The sequence below is a fragment of the Myripristis murdjan genome, chromosome 7 (assembly GCF_902150065.1).
Source record: "Myripristis murdjan chromosome 7, fMyrMur1.1, whole genome shotgun sequence".
In the NCBI taxonomy this organism is placed as follows: domain Eukaryota; kingdom Metazoa; phylum Chordata; class Actinopteri; order Holocentriformes; family Holocentridae; genus Myripristis; species Myripristis murdjan.
Window position 1 is genome coordinate 15,533,372 of NC_043986.1, and position 17,294 is coordinate 15,550,665.

The following is a 17,294-nucleotide window of genomic DNA, read 5'->3' on the forward strand; positions in this document are numbered from 1 at the left end:
CTTCATCACCAGATCACACTTCTTGCACGTATTATGCGCACTCATTCTAGTCAATCTAGTTGTTCTGTCATGCAACAACTATGAAACCCATAAAAGAAACGCAATATTTTTTTTGCTGGACAATTTCACACTTTGAGGCACCCATGCCACCAGTGCTTCCACCAAATAAAGTATAACCACCTAATTTTTTGGAAATATCATCCTCTGTTCATCCAGTTTGGTTATGTTAATTCCTTCAGCAGCACAGCCTATAGTCTATTACTTACCCTCCACCCCCCGCACAGATTGGATTATGTTTCTTTCGTTTTCATTTCCCGGAAGGATCAGAATCTGAAAATAGCAGTTTTATTTCTTCGTAAATAATATTTAGGCTTACTCGAAGAGGGAGAGTTTTAGTGAGTTTAACCTGCAGCATTTAAAGATATCTGACGAGCTGTATGAGTATTTGTCAGAAAAATCCGCCAACTTTTATGTTAAATTGATAAAATGGAGGACGTTTCCCCGTCACCTTTGGTCAAGGTAAGATCTGAATATCACTGACAGCAAAATGCGCGCAAATCCACGGATCATTATTTCGCAATGTTTTGCCTGGACAAGGTGTTTGCAGGAATATGAGTGTGTTTTTGAGATTACAAAATAAATTTGATTTCTACATGGCGCAGCCAGGTGATTGCTGAAAAGTCAACCTTGGGGGAAAAGCTCAAAAATATACCTGAATTGCAATTACTGCGGCGTCATCAATTTCATATGTGTATTTAAAGTGTTTGCATATGTAATTTAAAGCACACATGTGGATGTTTTGCAGCAGGAAAACAGAGGAGGCAGTCCTCTACACACAATGCCTGACAGGGAGGCTGGGATTCCCCGCAATGAGGATCACTCCCCCTCTTCTCAGCTTCCTGTGGTCAGCCCCCCCACCCAAGAGGACCTGTGGCATCTACCTGGGCGGCTGCGTGAGTCAAATTCTCTACAATACTGTCTTTCATTTAAAGGGGCAGTTCATTCAAAATATAGAAAAGGTAATTTTCCCACTTACCTCAGAGTACAGTCTATCCATCAGGTAGTTTGGTGAAGTTTGCAGTCTTCCCATCTCCCAGCTCTCCAATACACTGTGGCTGGATGGGTACATGTAAACTGTATTTACCTGCCCCAAATGTGTTTGGCAAAAAACACTTCCTAATTAAACTCTTGTCCCAAAGGACTGTGGATTATACCGGTTTGCTGTTGAGTTTTTCACATGGAAATTTTTGATGGAATATCAATCCAGCCCCATTGTGTCGGGGTGCTGGGAATCAATGAAGATAATGGTAGTGTGGAAACATCACCAGATCACACAGAAACTATGCGGATGGACAGGCTGCACTGAGAGTGAATAGGAAAATAAAAATATTTTTTTTGTATTTTGGGTTAACTGTCTCTTTAAATGAAAGGTACCATTGTGAATGACCAGCTACAAGGAAAAGGCAACAGTCTCTCCTCTTTGCATGAACAGCTAACATCAGTGTGTGAATGTGTATCTATTGTGTATTCTTTAGGAATTAACCCGTCTTTGTGGGATAAGGATGATGTTGCACACTGGCTCCATTGGGCTCAGAAGGAGTATTCCCTGCGTCGGCCTGAGAAGGGACGCTTTGAGATGAACGGCCGAGCCCTCTGTCTTCTCACCAAGGAAGACTTCAGACGACGCTGCCCAAGCTCAGGTAGCAGCTATATGAGTATGCATGCATGAAGATAGCATCCAGGCTGGTTTCAAGTTTGTGTCTCACCTGCTCTTTGTGTTTCTTGCCAAGGTGATGTGCTATATGAGATCCTGCAGTGTGTGAAACAGCAGAGGAGGAGTGTGGTCTGTAATCCTCCAAATCCTTCACCCCCTGGTCCCAGCATTATTGCCGTTTCCGGCCGCTTCCTAAACCCTCTCACCCCACAGAACCAAAATCACAAAGTCCAGGAACCCCTGCCTCCCACTGTCAATGGGAGCCAAGGTCAGTACTCTCCAAAAGTGTAGTAATTGTTGTTCCTAATTCTGTATGTCAAGAGTTTCTTGCTTATCACAGCTCAGTTTATGCTCACAATTACACACACATTTACAGACTGGTGTGGACTTTTGCTGACTTAATTCAAGTTCAAGTTCAAAGTTCATTAAATCCCAGAGGGAAATTGATTTGCAATTTGAGAGCAAAATAATAACAGACAGTACAAGGAACACAAAATGTGGGTCTTGGGCTACTGTAAAGTACAAGCCAATCTATTTAACAAGTTAACAGAACAAATGAGTGCTTGTATGTGTTTGTTTTTGTCCTCGGGACCCTGAGACGGTTATTCCAGGAAAGAGTGGGGGACTGTGTGTGTCGGGGACAGCCACAATCCAGAATGGCCTGAGCTCTCTGCAGGGCTTGTCTCTTCCACAGTTCAGGCAGAACAGCCTGTCTCAACCCATTAGCTTATCACAGTGTTTCACAATACTGCTAAAGGCATTTTTACTTTTCATACTTAGTTACAAAACCTACAAACATCTGTTATCAAAACATTAATCCTAACCTTTTTTTACTACATGCCTGACTTTAATCTTTATCCTATCCCTAGCCTATTTGTAATTCTAAGCTAAAAAAGCCCTCACATTTCAGGTCTTTCTGTAATTTCTGTTCCCTAAAGGAAATTTGGTATAGACAGAAGTACAAAAGCATACACATGTGCAACTTGTCCATGACATAATTCGGTACTTTCCATGCCTTGTAGGAAGTAGAATTTGTACCAGAGGGCGTGGTTACCTGGAAGCCAAAACTCCTTTTGCGCCAAAAACAACTGCTTTGTTCTATGAATGAAATGCAATGGTGCTTGTCTTAAACATTGCAGCAATGTTTACTATCAGTCTTAAACTCATGTATGTTAGAGTTTTTTCAGCATTCACAAAACCAAAAATAGTTAACTTTTACTTTCTGTTAAACTAATACACAGTTCCTCATATTTCTTTCTTGCAGTTTCGGTCACCTTCACCAGCACAGCGTCTGTAGCTCCTGTAACCAGTGTGGCCATCCAGCCACAAACCATGTCACCTCTCAGAGATCACCCCACTCCTTTTGACACACACTCTGCCTTACACACACACAGAAGTGGGTGTAATAAACCAGCATATCACAAATATGTTGCATTGGTGATTTTACATAGTGATAGTTTAGTTTAATGTCTCACACACTCTCTGTCTGTTTTTTTCTGTCTCTCTCTTGGACGGATAAACAGCTGTCTCTACATTATCTCAAAACCAAATACACAATCCTCCCAAAGACCACAGCATAAGTCAGGAACCTCTCAACTTGTCCAGTCGAGAGAAGGCAAGGGCCCCGCTGTGTGAAGCCAACGGCCGCATCCCAGGTAATTTTGCACTGATCTTTTAACAGTTATAAATATGTAGACAAGATTTATAATTATTCATTCATTACACTGATGCATCGTTTTTGTCAATTCAACTGCATCGATCAGCTTAAAGAAATTTATCAAATGAATCACTCAGACTTTGGTCTGAATCGATATGAAATGCTTTGAATTCAGTCATTCACAGTTCTTAAAAAAGACTTGGGTTTGTGGTGGGCAGATTACTATGACTTGCAACTTTTTTTTTTTTTTTTACCTCCGCCTACGGAGTTGGACAGAGGTTATGTTTTTGCCCTATTTCATTTGTTGGTTTGTTGGTTTGTTAGCAAATCTGCATGAAACTTGATGGAAAGGTTGGTCACGGGGCAAGGAAAAAAAATGAATCCAATTGTTCACTCAAATTTTGGTTACAAACTTGAATAGAAAAAAACTAAACAAAAAACGTTCTTAAATTGAATTGCCAACCAGTGAATTATGAATTTAACTTAGTGCAAACCAACATGTAAACACATGCATAGACAGGAATAGGGTCCTAAAATCATTTGTATTAAAATGTTGCCTAAAATTCCATGTACCTGAAATTGCCTGAAATCCATTTGCATAATTTATACTGATTAAGTATATAGTATCTGCTGAAAATATCGGTGTGTATGTGTGTATATGTGTGTGCTTGTGTGTGTGTGACCAGATTGTCGGCTGCTGTGGGACTACGTGTACCAGCTGCTCTGCGATGAGCGTTATCAAGACTACATTCGATGGGAAGATCAGGACAGCCAGGTGTTCAGAGTGGTCGATCCCAACGGACTGGCACGTCTCTGGGGCAACCACAAGGTGAGTGGTGGTAGTCTGTCTGGTTTTTCTTGCATGGCAAAGACATATTGACAGACAAGAAAGCAAGGGAGAGGGGGTGTTTGCCATGGAAATGGTACAGTAAAGGGTTTATATGATGTGTTGTCTCATCTTACAGAACCGTGACAACATGACCTATGAAAAGATGTCCCGTGCTTTGCGGCACTACTACAAACTCAACATCATCAAAAAGGAGCGAGGACAGAAACTGCTCTTCAGGTCTTTCTCTTTCTTTCTTTCTTTCTTTCTTTCCTCTCCATAACAGCACACACACTTACTTTTTATTGCTCCCCTTCTGGCAGATTTCTGAAGACCCCACAGGACATCAGGAAACATCAGGCTGACCCCGCTGAATCCCCTGAGTACACACCAACTCAGGACAGGCACTCTGCAGAACACACTCCTCCACATGAGTTCAACGAAGATCACTTTGAGGTGTCGCCTGGTCCTGCCTCTCCAGAACCAAACGCCATCTAGCTGGAGCCCTAGTGAGCTCTAGTTGGTGTATGGTGTCTTGTGTGCATGTGTGATTAAAATCCCACCATAAATTCCACCAAAATGCCACCACTGAATGCACCAGTGGGGGATGTAGCAAGTGAGACACGCTCAGAGGAGGTTGTGGTATGATTTATCTCATAACATTAAAATCCTTCAGCTTCATTCAGTGGCTCATGTATAGTATAAGTTTACACAGTATACAAGTGGCTATAGTGTTTTGGAGATGTTGCACTGAGAAATTGTTTCGAATCAATGTAAGTATTACTATGATCTGAATAAACACTAACAATCAGGGCCCAGGAAGGCTGCGAAAGCAACTGCATCTCTACCAAATCAGACAAATCATCTTTAAAACCTAAATATCTCCGGCTTGCTCAACATTTACATTCTATTGCAGCAGATACACATATCTCTTTTCAGGTGTAGGCCTTGTAACTAAGCGTTGGAAATGAGTGTGCTAATTATGGGATGTCAGGTTGGAAGAAGCAGGGTGGAGTAATTATTGTTTATAGAGTGTAATGTTCTGTAACTGTTTGAATGCTTGGAATGCTACTGGCTTCGGCCTTCAATATAGCTTAATTTATGAACCAGGGTTGACGGTGGGTTTAGCTTCAAATGGAGCACTTGTCATATATTTTTCAGCTGTTTTTCTATCTGCTGCTCTGTAAAAATAAAGAGAACTAACCATAATAGAGTTTCTAGAGTATATATGGCTTTATAACTCTTTATCATGTTGTATGTCTTTATCTCCGTTGTTAGACGTATGCCTCCAAGAATGTATAATTTCTCTGTTGAGGGGTATATGTATTACAACCTGTTTCAAGGTCTACATTTCTAACTAAATTATAATTTAGTGCTGGTGGTCAGGTATGATGTTCATCCCTGTAGGCACAGATGAAACATTTTGCAGTATAAATCAGAGTTTTCCGACTGTCGCTTTCTTGAGAAGAGAGCTCATCATAGATCACAGAAACAAAATGTTGTGCTGGTCACAACTTTTTTCACGGAGAAACACCAGACAATAACTCAGTTTATTATTATATTATATTTTATTGCTATTACATACCCAGGTCACTGCTGTTATTTCTGGTGAGCTAACCAGGTTACTATCTATTTCTTATGCCTCAGAGGAAAAAATGTTTTATGCTGAGGAAATCCTGACAGAATATTGTTTTATACTTGTGCTACAAACGGGAAATTATTTAGTAGAAACACTGGAGGGTGCTGTCTGTGAGAGACTGTAGCTTGGATAATCCTTTTTAGCCACCACAGAAGAAAAAAAAAACATTACCTGTTCATTATTATTTTTTATGTGAGAGGTCGACGCATCGTATCCGTTTGGTTTCAAGTGAGTAGTCTATATTTGCCTTGTATTCTGACGTCTATGCAGTCCGTGTCGCATGCTTAAATTGTGTCTAAATCCTTGAGAAATGAAACGTGAACACAAGGTCGCGTTCCTGCTCTTTGGGCACTTCCGTATCTCACCTTCCCAACATCTTTGCGTAATAACGCAACTGGTAATAACCAAACTCTTTCCAAATCAAGACAGCACCGGTGATGTGCGTCAATGTTCTCTCTGTTTTAGGATGCGTTACGTGGCCGCTTATCTTTTGGCTGCGCTGGGTGGAAATGCCAACCCGAGTGCCCAGGACATCAAAGATATCCTGGGCAGCGTGGGCATCGAGGCCGACGACGAACGCCTCAACAAGGTAGCAGAGTCCCCGAGCTTCCCAAATAAACGCATAATTTGTCAATCAAGACATTAATTATTTTGCGTTCACAAGGTATTAAGTTGTGCGTACAAGGTATCCCTGCGCGCACAAGATCATGGTTTAACCGAGCAAAAAATAACAGCCACTTCCAGCTCCTCACTCTGCCCGGTTTGTTGGAGGTGCCGGCTGAATAAATGGGGAAATGCTGCATTACCCTGTTTGCTTACTTACTTCCTTGCCACCACAGCAATCCAACAGTATAGCAACTTATATCGCGCTCACGCTGTGCGCACAAGCAAAATGTGTAGTGCGCACGGCATGTCAGGTCTTAAAACTGGTGGCATTCATCTTTTAACAGGGACACTCATATGTATACGCTCCCCACGTGTGTATAAAGACAGGAATCTACCTGGACCTTAACAGGCAATAAATAAATAAATAAATAAAATAGCATTAAAAGCTTAAGTGCATAACAGACACAGAGGTAGCTTCTGCACACTGTGCCAGGTAGTATCCAACCAGGGCAAGGTGGTAACATTTCTAAGAGTGCGGTGCCTTGTGCATTTGTTAGTATATGAAGTTATCCAGTGAACTGGTTATTACTAAGTGAAAATAGTTCTTGTGAGTTTAATATCTATGCATGGACGACTTTTTCTCCTCTCAACTAGTCTTATCAATGGTGATAATTTTCTTTATACTACTTTTACTTCCAGCTACAGTGCATTCCTTTGAAAGCTTGTTTTTGAACTCAATTGATTTTTATTATGTGTAGGTTATTAGTGAGCTGAATGGAAAAGACATTGAGGAGGTCTTGAATGCAGGTAAATGGAAACGTCTTTATGCACTTTATATGTTCTGTTTACACTCATATTGGTGATGTTGCAGGCAAACCACTTGTTGGACATGCACCTACAGGAATTATGTGTTTTGTACTTTGTAAAACTGTCTCCTTTCTGATCAAGTCTTTCTCATCCAACCTCAGGAATGTCCAAGCTGGCTTCAGTACCTGCAGGTGGCGCTGTGGCAGCAGCAGCCGGTGCCTCTGCCGCTGCTGCTGCTGGAGGGGCTGCTCCTGCTGCTGGTAAATAAAACTGTTGTAATAAAGCTTGCTACCAGCTCTTCATAAGTGTCATAACCCTGTGTTACAATAATATGGAATGTTAAATAAAATATTTGGTTCTCTTTTTCAACAGAAGAGAAAAAGGAGGAAAAGAAGGAGGAATCAGAAGAGTCGGATGAAGACATGGGCTTCGGTCTCTTTGATTAGTCACTTTTCTGGCAAAAATGAAAATGGCAAAAAATGTCAAAATATTTACTTTTGTACATTTGTTATTTGGAACTACAGAGAAATATTTTCCTTGCCGCATTTCAGAATAAAAGGTTGTTATAAATGTTGATGCTGTTATTATTCTTAATTTTAATGGTTCAGCATAGCGGCAGTGATCTGTAATAACCTAGTTTTAAGCTGGCAATATTGTCAATTTATGAAAGCCCAATTTTGTCAAAACAAGAGCAAGTCATTGTAAGTTAAGATAGAACTTCATTAATCCAAAGTTACAGTAACATAAGTAAAGCAAGTAACATAAGTAAAACTCCCTTTTAAGATGCATAACTGATAACACCAGAAGTGCTTAAATAGAGCATTGAAGATAAGATAAATTAGGAACAGAAAATAAATCAATATAAAATTATGTAAAATAAAGTAAGATGGCAAAAGTAATAAAACAATTAAAGTAGTAGCCTTAGATGTCCAGTACTAAGATGCCAGAACTTTATTGTGTTTTCACAGTCTTCTTTGTAGTGGCTGTGTAATGTAATGCTTGATCCTTTGAAATAACTGCATGGTTCTGAGGAAGATATTGCACACCCTAAAGGCAAGGAGATACTGATGTTGCACATGATTCACACATGAAAGAAAGTGCATACAGGTGATTGTATCATATAACAGTGTGCGTAGTTAGTTCTCATTGACCAGGTGTCATCCCTGCAGAAGAGGGTGGAGTTATATGTAGTTCAATGGCCTTTGGAAGAAAAAACCTGTGGTGTTTGTAGTACACCTTGGTGGTCTCAGTCTATGGCTGAAGGTGCTCTGATGTGAAGGGGATGCAGGGATGATAGGGATTACCCATCACACTGTGTATATTCTACAGCATTCTCTCTAAAAACCTCCACCACAGATTCCAGTTTCACTCCCAGGATAGAATCAGCTTTCCTGTTGAGTTTACTGAGTGTGCTGGCACCTGCTAGACTCACCCTGCTGCCCCAGCACACGACAGCACAGAAGATGATGCTGGCCACCAGCAAGTGGTAAAACATTTGCAGCATGGTTTTGCAGACGATAACCACCTCTGTTCCACTGATGCTGACCAAGTTCACAAGGGTCCTCTAAGTCCACCACCAGCTCCTTAGTCTTTGTGATGCTGGGTTGCAGGTGATTCAGCTGACACCACTTAATTAAACTGTCCACCACATTCCTGTGCTCAGCCTCCTGTCTACTGTTCATGTATCCTGCAATGGCAGATGCTTCCATGGGGAGGGATTTTGAGGTGAATGGACGGGAGCTCAGAGAGTTGTTGAGGAGAGACAGGGTTTAACTCATGGCCTCATCCAGGACGCCTTCCATCCCCTGGTTGGTCCTTATTTCCAAGGCCAGTGATCATTTTCATTCAACTCTACAACTGTGTTCTATTATTGGAGTTTCCTGCTAAGTTCCTCCTAGCTTTTCTTCTGTAGCACTCCTTGCCCTCAGTGATCTTTTCCCTCAGTTCTGTCTGGACCCTCTTTTTCATTTCTTCCCCATCTCCACTCCTGAAGGCTGCCTTCTTCCTGTTCAGTGATGCCTTGATGTCCTCAGTCACCCAGGGTTTATTGTTGGGGAAGCAGTGCACAGTCTTTATGAGAACCACACTGTCCACTCAGAAATGTATGTTATCAGTTATGCAATCAGCAAGTCCATCAATGTCCTCCCCATGTGCATTACACAGAGCAGCCCAGTTTACCACCTCAAAATAGCCGTGGAGAGTCTCATCAGCTTCTGTGACCGTCTCTGGACAGCTGAACAGCAGGATAACAGATGGGTATATGGTGGACCAGATTGAGGTCCACCATATACTCATCAAACATATTACTGTGCAGCACAACTAAAAAAAAACAACTCATGTTCCACCCTTTATTTTATAAAGCGATCAATGCAATTAATGTATGAAGTAATTGTGAATTAACATTCTTTAACTGATGATCTACTAAGTTTGAACTAATCACATAAAGTCATACTGATTTGATCATTTGTTAATGGCAAGCAACAAGAATTCATGATAAAACCTAAATTTACTCATGCATTAAACCGTTATGACTCAAGCATTACTTAAGCATTACTTAAGCATATGATTTGCGCCCTTGTTGAAAAGTGTGACCGGGAGAGCTATGGAGTTGCGTATTTCCTTAACATTATTACACAGCAGATCCAGTATTTTGTTTTCCCGCTTTGCAGTCCACAAACTGTTTAAAGATAGGCAAGATTTTAGCCTTAGCAAGGTTGCTAAGGTTAAAATCTTGACTCAGGTGCAGCATCTTTAGTCTTGTGGTCATGGTGTTGATGACTCCAACAGTCCATGATACATTAGCTGCAGGAAGATTTTTTTTTTTTTTTTTTTTATTAGAGTGATACACAGACAAAAAGACATTGAGAATGTGGCGCATCACATGGACATGACTAACATAGTATGTCTAATTGAGTTCACTTTAAAGCATTGGTTGTGAAGTCCTAAAACACTTGGGACCAGTATTCTGTAGATGATGCAAGATCAGTCTGCTTTTACTTGGTTTTCTTTTAAAATAGTACCTAATTAGGCGAATTGTTATCGCTCAATACAAGTTACCAGACGTATTATACTTAGGGATTAGTTTCTTACTTAGATGTGCATGTATTTGTAGCACATCATTTCTAGAAGAGAGGGGCAGTAGAGTGGATTTTTGTGACAGGGCACAATCTCTGCTTTTCATCACCCAAGATAAAATAAATACATAAAAAGAGAAAATGTCTCCTGGGATTTCCAGCTGTCAGTTTCAGGATGTGCCTCCTTCCATCTCCTTCTCCGGGTCTGGATTCATGGCCACCTACCAGTTAGGGGTGGCTCAGTGTCTACAGAATCATGCACCCTGGATCTTACACGCAGCACCCTTTGTCCTAGGTGCATCTGCCGGGTCTCTGGTAGCTGCTGCTGTGGTCTGTGACATGAGCCTCAGTAAGTGAATTAATCTTTTGTTGCTAATTTTCTAGTTTTACATTTAAATCATATGTAAGTTCTGTCTCTGACTGAACGCTATCCTTACAGCTCAAGTTCGGGATGAGATGCTGTATTTTGCTAAACAGATGAAGGCCTTCACGTTTGGACCCTTAAACCCCTCCATCAATGTTTTCCACTGGTTAGAGGGTATTCTTCGGAAATACCTTCCGTCCAATGCTCACCAACTGGCCAATGGTCGCCTTCTTGTGGCCATGACTCGGATGACTGACGGCAAAAATGCTATCATGTCTGAGTTCCAGTCCAAAGAGGATGTGATTCAGGTAAGCCAGCTTTGTGCAGGTCTGGAAGATATTTCTTTGTGAGAATCATGAGCAGGTTAGAAATTAAAATGGACAAGTCAGACAGACACCTGACATGTCAGGTAAAAGTTCAATGGTTTTGAATTGCATGTTTTTATTACATATTTTTTACAGGATACTAATGATGATATATGTTCTTACCATTGTTGTCAATCCATTAAGGCTCTGCTATGTAGCTGCTTCGTGCCTGGGTACTGTGGTATGCAGCCCCCATCCTTCAAAGGAGTTGTGAGTATTTTATGACATTTCAACCAACCAATTAGAGCTCATTGCGATAGTCTGTATCATAATGTATGTAATGTTAACCCACAGCATTATGCGGATGGGGGTTTCACCAGTATGCAGCCAATACTGACCAACCTCTGCAGCCACACCTTGACGGTATGTCCATTCTCTGGCGAGATTGACATCTGTCCACGGGATGCAGCTTCGAAGTTGGACATGGTAGTGAGTGGAATGGCCTTGAAGGCGAACATGGCCAATGGTCTCAGGATCATCAACGCTCTCTACCCCATGGCTTTAGAGGTCAGATCCTATTTGTCACTGGTGTCTAAACTGCCCTTATACAGACTCTTGATCCAAATCAGCTTTAGCAGACCTCAACATGTTCATGGATATTGGGCAGCTGTCTTTATTAAAAGATTTGTATTAGGCTACTGGATTTTTTCCTCTTATTTTTATTTGGTAATTTAGACTCAGGCAGATCAAGTTCAAGTTCAAGTAATCAAGTTCATTAACACGTTACACTTTCATCACTGTATGCCACATGGAAAGTACGATTTGCATTATAGGGGTTATTAACACAACCAGTGTTTTTTATGTTGTCATTTTTTCCTGGTTTAAACAAGAAGTAATGTGCTTAATATGAGAGATTAACTAATTTATAACCTCTAGTTGGTAATAAAAATTGAAAATTACTTCCAGAATAAGGGATAATTATTTTATACTTTTTGCCACTATGTCCGCACTATGTTCCTATGTAACTTACATACAACGTAATACATTGAATGCTATGAACTTACATCATTAACATCGCTGTCAGTCTACTAAGCTGAATAAATTCTTTTTCTCCACATAATAGTGAAGGTATAGTCAACTCAGTTTAAATGGGTTACATCCATTACATCTCATCAAATTTATCAACTTGAATAAATGGAATCTTGAAAAATTATAACAGTGGCAAATGGAGTAAGCCCATTGTGATAACTGGAGCATGATAAAGGACATTAGCTCAGAAGGATATTTCTATTTCTTGCCCTGAATTTATAACCTTTTATTCTGTCTGTTGCTTCTTTCTCTCTTCAGACTCTGGAACAGGCCTACCACAGCGGTTACAAAGATGCCATTCATTTCCTCCAGAACAGCGGTCAGTCAGCTACATTCATTTGTAGACACTAAAATACTGTTTTCATTCACAAATGCAAATTTGATGATCGACTTTCCTTTCTGTCACACCTTTCTTCCAAATACAGACCTTGCCTTCCATTTGATGATGCAGAAGATGCCCAAAGGGCCGCAGAACTATTCTGTGTCTAAAAAATGGATAGAGTTAGACGCCACTCTAGAGGAAGATGAAGAGGAAGAGATGAAGGAGGAAGAGGAAACCACCGTCTTGACAGCTTTCGCAGACAGCAAATGCATGCAAACAGACAGGCCTATTGAAGATCTATCAGCTTTAAAGATGGATCAACCCACAACCACAGAGCCACTTCCCCATGCTGACGTGATACAGAACGGTATGGCCAGTGTCCACACGCAAACACACACACACACACACACACACAGAGAGAGAGAGAGATCGAAGAGAGTAGAGACGGAGAGAGAGAGAGGAGAGAGAGAGAGAGAGAGTGAGTGAGAGAGAGGAGAGAGAGAGAGAGAGAGAGAGAGAGAGAGAGAGAATGAGAGACACAAACATGCATAGGCACACAGATACATTGGGCCAGATGGAGCAACATTCTCTTTAGTTTTATTTTTTTAGAAGATATGTCAACTCCAGATTTACTAGACATTTTTAGCCATCCAAATCTGCTCTTTCCCAGGTGTGCTGAATGATGAAACCCACCTATTTATAAACTGGAGGCATGTGTCTGAGCATTCGTTATTATCATAAAGTAATGCCCCTTAACACTACAATAAGGGCAGCTGTTGTGCCATGTGCAAAATCCTCTGGCTCATTCCCAAAAATTGGAGATGCCACCAAACAAGGCTGTAGGAAGAAAAAGAACCCCAGTAGCTGAAATCGTGTGGTTTGATTGTGTGGTTTGTGAGTGCTGAGCCAAGTCAAATTTCACCCTTTGGGACCAAAAAGGAATGAACTCAACAGAATTTAACTACTGTAAATACACTGTGACCATAAATGTTAATGTAAATGTACTGTAACTGAAAATGTGATTTTCCAGAGTGTCAGTACTGTGAGTACAGGAGAGTCAAAAAACCAATAATGAAAAAAACAAACAAACAAACAAACAAAAGCTGTGATGCTGTGAATATCGTCTCACCAAATGAGTTATGGTGAGACGGCGATGGTGTTTGTCGTGACTCAGACTGACATTCACTCACTCATTCATTCAGTTTTACTTCCTTTTTCATTCACTCATCCACACACACACACACACACACACACACACACACACACACACACACACACTTCGTTTTTTATCAGTCATTGAGCAATCCACACCAACCCAAAAATTCATCAACTAGGCATAGTTCTAGCCGGCACTCGCCTAATGTTGCCTATTTGATGATGAATTATTTTGAGCAGCACCTGGAAAAAATACTTGATTGTGAATGACAGCAGGGCTTCATTAAAATCTATAACTTTCTAGCCACAGTGAAGTTGCTGTGTCAGAGTAGGATTTTTTTTTTTTTTTTTTTGCTGATGCTGCCAGTCACTTTTCACACTTTTTCCAGTGGCTAGTGCATTTTTGCTCATCATCATTCATAAAATTTGCTCTTATCCAAGACAAAAGCAAAAAAAAAAAAAAAAAAAAAAAAAAAATAGAAAACTATTTGTGAATCCCAGAAATCAATGGGTACTCACAAAATAAGAACAAATCAGTGGGTACTAACAAAAATAAGAGGAACTTTGTGTTTCGCTTCCTGCATTTGGCCCAGTGTGTTTGCCTGAATGAGAATGTTACACGTCTCGTAGTTTCTCTTTGAACAAACCCTCTCTTGTTTATTGCAATATGGCAAGATGTACAGGAAAAAAAAAAAAAAAAAAACTCCAGGCTGCTCTCAGCTGATACACAGAATTATAAAATCCACTAATGGTTTATTTTTCATTCTTATCAGTTTTTTTTTTTAACCTTTATTTAACCAGGAATATCCCATTGAGATTAAAAACCTCTTTTTCAAGGGAGTCCTGGCCAGTTTAATAGCGTTTCAGTGGTATTTTTTGCTCTACAGTGCTATTTTGTCTTACTTGTGTTTCAGGTCTACTCTTCAACCTGTTCAGCTATCTCAGCATGTTTGGCTTCCCTGTCAGATTCCTGTCCTTCCTGCTCCTACCTCTCACCCTGCTGCTGGCCTTCATCCTCCACAACATGCACAGGTAATGAGCACACATTACAGACACACCAGCACCAGTTTACTAATTACAAATTCAGTTTCATGTTGCTGCACTGTAATTGTTAACCCTGTCCCCTCTGTGTATCTCCAGATTTAAGTCGTGGCTGGTTGAGGGTCCAATGTTGCTTTTCTGGGCGTGGCACAGCCTGAAACAGTTCACCTTCTTCTTCACCTACATTGTCTTCTACAGCATCAAAAAGAACGTGATGGAGAGGTGAGAAGGCATTAATAAGCTTTCACAAATACAGTTCACACCAACTTTTAAATTCACCTCCTGTTTTCACACATCCTTCTCACATCCTTCAAAATTCTGCCTTAATAATATTTTTGTAACATTTCCATTGTTCTAACTTTTACCTCTTTTTAACCTCTGTGGTTGTAATTTCCCTCTCTTGTAATTTCCCTTTCTCTGTGTAATTGTTTATAGTCTGTTTTAATGCACTGTTAAATCTTATCTCATCTTATCATCTGTGTTTAATTCTTCTTTCAGGTTGATGCCTGTGGTCGTGCTGCTGCAGTGGCTGAATGTCCAGGCAGAATATGAGGGTGCAGGAGAGAGCTCAAAAGGCCAGTGGTACTCCACACTTCGCCTTCTGTTCTCCTCTTCTCCCCACTCTCCTTCCTGCCAATCGCTATCCTCTGAAGACCCCAGCAAGTTAAACCTCTTATTGCATCTGGATCACAAAGAGGAAGGTGGCGTACGCAGACGGTTTCCGCGATATGACTCCATCATGGGATAACAGTTATGTGAAAAGAGAGAAGGATAAAAAAAAAAAAAAAAAAAAAAAAACATTGTCATCAGTTGTCAGTACAGTAAAACCCTTATTATATGGTTGGTCACATGAATTCCAGAAATCTGAGCTATTTTGAGAGCAGAGTCACACTGGAAAATGATTTGAAAGTGCTTGATTTTTTTTTAAGAGGCTTTTATTTTTTCCTCAGATGTTTAAAATATCTTTTAAAACTTAACAACAGAATTGAAACTACTGTCAGATCTTATTTCTGTTTTCATATGATTAAAACATGTGTAATTAAATGTTCTTTGCTTCCATAAACACCTTCTGGGCAGTTGACATGGAAGAGATCCTTTAAATGATTTGGCATCCTTGGCTTTCATATGTTTTGATTAATGCACACACATTTGAATGTGACTGGCATTGTGCCTTAGGATCAAAATCTGCCACCTGTGTGTGTTTGAAAAAAAAAAAAAAAAAATCCACCTGTAAACCTGGTCATTATGCACATTGTGTTTTGGGATTTTTCAGTTGAGGTTTTACCATATTACTGTATGTTGCTAATAAGTAGGATTACAGTAGGATTAATTTCATGATATTATTTTTGACATTGGCATAGATAAGTTCATTATTTTAGAAGATTGTTTCAGTATCGTCTACAGCACTTTAACTATTATTTTATTCATATGTTTATGTTAAACATTTAAGTTACTATTCTTATCCCCTTGGCCTAAGGACAGGTAATTTTAGTTCTTACCTGTATTTGTTGTATTGGGGGACGTGCTAGTGTAATGGGTGAGAATAATGTATGTAGAGGACAAGTCTGAGCTGTGTCTGAAAGCTGGGTGTACTGTGCTGCCATTTTGGATCAATGAAAGAAAGACTTTGACACAACTGTAGCGTGCATGGGCCAAAGTGCTGGAGAAAACTAAGAAAGAATGGTTACACTCCCTTGTTCATTCTAAGATGTCTGCAACAGCAACTCAGAATACCTGTGGTTTGTCAGCTGATTTGTATGTTTTTACACGCTAATGACTCAAAAGGAGTTTCAGTTGAACAGTATGAAAAAAAAAATGCTTGCTGTTCCTCAAATGTGCAAATTACTGCCCTAGTTTTGCTGCGAGTTTGGCTCTGGGCAATATTTTCAAAGTGTTCCTAATTTCATTTCCACACAGCAGATTACACCTAGTCCTGTGATATCCTCGCTGAACAGTGCACTCTTTCACTCCTCCTCCTCTCTAGTGAGCAACTTGACAGAATCGTCTGAAATTAGACTGCATCAGATCAGTTTACTGTTGCTGCAGGGGTCACATCATGGCTGCACCGATTTCATGTTGAGCCTCAGTGGCCTCTGGCACCAAATGTCCTTCTTAAGGGCAGCTTGGGTCATTCTGGAAGTCAAGCCTTTGTCACATTTTGCTAAAGTGTCCTAAAATAAGGATAATTTTTCACTTTGTGGAAGCATGACTTACTGAGCCACCATGGCTCATTACATTGTAAACGATGTAAGAGGATTTTGAGTAACCCGGTTTAGAGCATTATCAAACCATGTAAAGGCACATAAATAAATCGTGTACTTCTTTTTAGTAGTTATGTTCTCTCTCTACTTAATGTCTGCTATTTGCCCAGTGTGAACCTGTTATTGCTATGGATTTTAGCATAAAGCTCTCTCAGCTAATTAATGCCTTGAGTTTAGAGCCACAATGAACCCCTCCAAGCCTGAATGACTGATCTCTGAGCTTCAAATCTAGAAGAAGGGAGAAAGCCATGAAGACACTGGATCTTTTAATGGGCCAATCTTTTTGGACACGGTTATATGTTTACATAGCTGCCAGCACCATGAGCTTGAGGGCAATCCTCTTTCTGTCTTCAACTCTCTCAGCTCTGCCACAAGTCCTTTTGGCCACCCAAGATAAGATCAACCCAACATAACACAATAAAGATAATGATAAT

General features: G+C 40.3%; 3 protein-coding genes across 3 annotated transcripts; all 3 read left to right on the forward strand.

The window, feature by feature from the left end:
• Positions 1-337: 337 nt before the first annotated feature.
• Positions 338-5,361, forward strand: etv7 (ETS variant transcription factor 7). The gene is made up of 9 exons (XM_030056000.1): positions 338-519; positions 806-953; positions 1,536-1,700; positions 1,791-1,982; positions 2,979-3,110; positions 3,238-3,369; positions 4,058-4,200; positions 4,337-4,437; positions 4,521-5,361. Exons 1-9 carry the CDS (start codon positions 487-489, stop codon positions 4,693-4,695), a joined length of 1,221 nt encoding a protein of 406 aa, XP_029911860.1. The 5' UTR covers positions 338-486; the 3' UTR covers positions 4,696-5,361.
• A 606-nt stretch (positions 5,362-5,967) lies between these two features.
• LOC115362100 (60S acidic ribosomal protein P2-like) lies at positions 5,968-7,822 on the forward strand. The gene is made up of 5 exons (XM_030055889.1): positions 5,968-6,064; positions 6,302-6,425; positions 7,201-7,249; positions 7,411-7,509; positions 7,622-7,822. The coding sequence occupies exons 2-5, from the start codon at positions 6,303-6,305 to the stop codon at positions 7,693-7,695; spliced, it is 345 nt and encodes a 114-aa protein (XP_029911749.1). The 5' UTR covers positions 5,968-6,064; position 6,302; the 3' UTR covers positions 7,696-7,822.
• Positions 7,823-10,388: 2,566 nt separating this feature from the next.
• Positions 10,389-15,347, forward strand: pnpla1 (patatin-like phospholipase domain containing 1). The gene is made up of 9 exons (XM_030056542.1): positions 10,389-10,672; positions 10,763-10,995; positions 11,197-11,262; positions 11,347-11,559; positions 12,340-12,400; positions 12,507-12,770; positions 14,473-14,590; positions 14,699-14,821; positions 15,098-15,347. The coding sequence occupies exons 1-9, from the start codon at positions 10,465-10,467 to the stop codon at positions 15,345-15,347; spliced, it is 1,536 nt and encodes a 511-aa protein (XP_029912402.1). The 5' UTR covers positions 10,389-10,464.
• The last annotated feature ends 1,947 nt before the right edge of the window (positions 15,348-17,294 follow it).

Coding starts and splice junctions, on each gene's coding strand:
- LOC115362100 (XM_030055889.1), top strand. CDS start 6,303: ATGCGTTACGTGGCCGCTTATCTTTTGGCTGCGCTGGGTGGAAATGCC. Junction 6,426..7,200: donor ACGACGAACGCCTCAACAAG/GTAGCAGAGTCC, acceptor TATTATGTGTAG/GTTATTAGTGAGCTGAATGG. Junction 7,250..7,410: donor TGAGGAGGTCTTGAATGCAG/GTAAATGGAAAC, acceptor ATCCAACCTCAG/GAATGTCCAAGCTGGCTTCA.
- etv7 (XM_030056000.1), top strand. CDS start 487: ATGGAGGACGTTTCCCCGTCACCTTTGGTCAAG. Junction 520..805: donor CCCCGTCACCTTTGGTCAAG/GTAAGATCTGAA, acceptor GATGTTTTGCAG/CAGGAAAACAGAGGAGGCAG. Junction 3,111..3,237: donor TGCCTTACACACACACAGAA/GTGGGTGTAATA, acceptor ACGGATAAACAG/CTGTCTCTACATTATCTCAA.
- pnpla1 (XM_030056542.1), top strand. CDS start 10,465: ATGTCTCCTGGGATTTCCAGCTGTCAGTTTCAGGATGTGCCTCCTTCC. Junction 10,996..11,196: donor CCAAAGAGGATGTGATTCAG/GTAAGCCAGCTT, acceptor CAATCCATTAAG/GCTCTGCTATGTAGCTGCTT. Junction 12,401..12,506: donor TCATTTCCTCCAGAACAGCG/GTCAGTCAGCTA, acceptor TTCCAAATACAG/ACCTTGCCTTCCATTTGATG.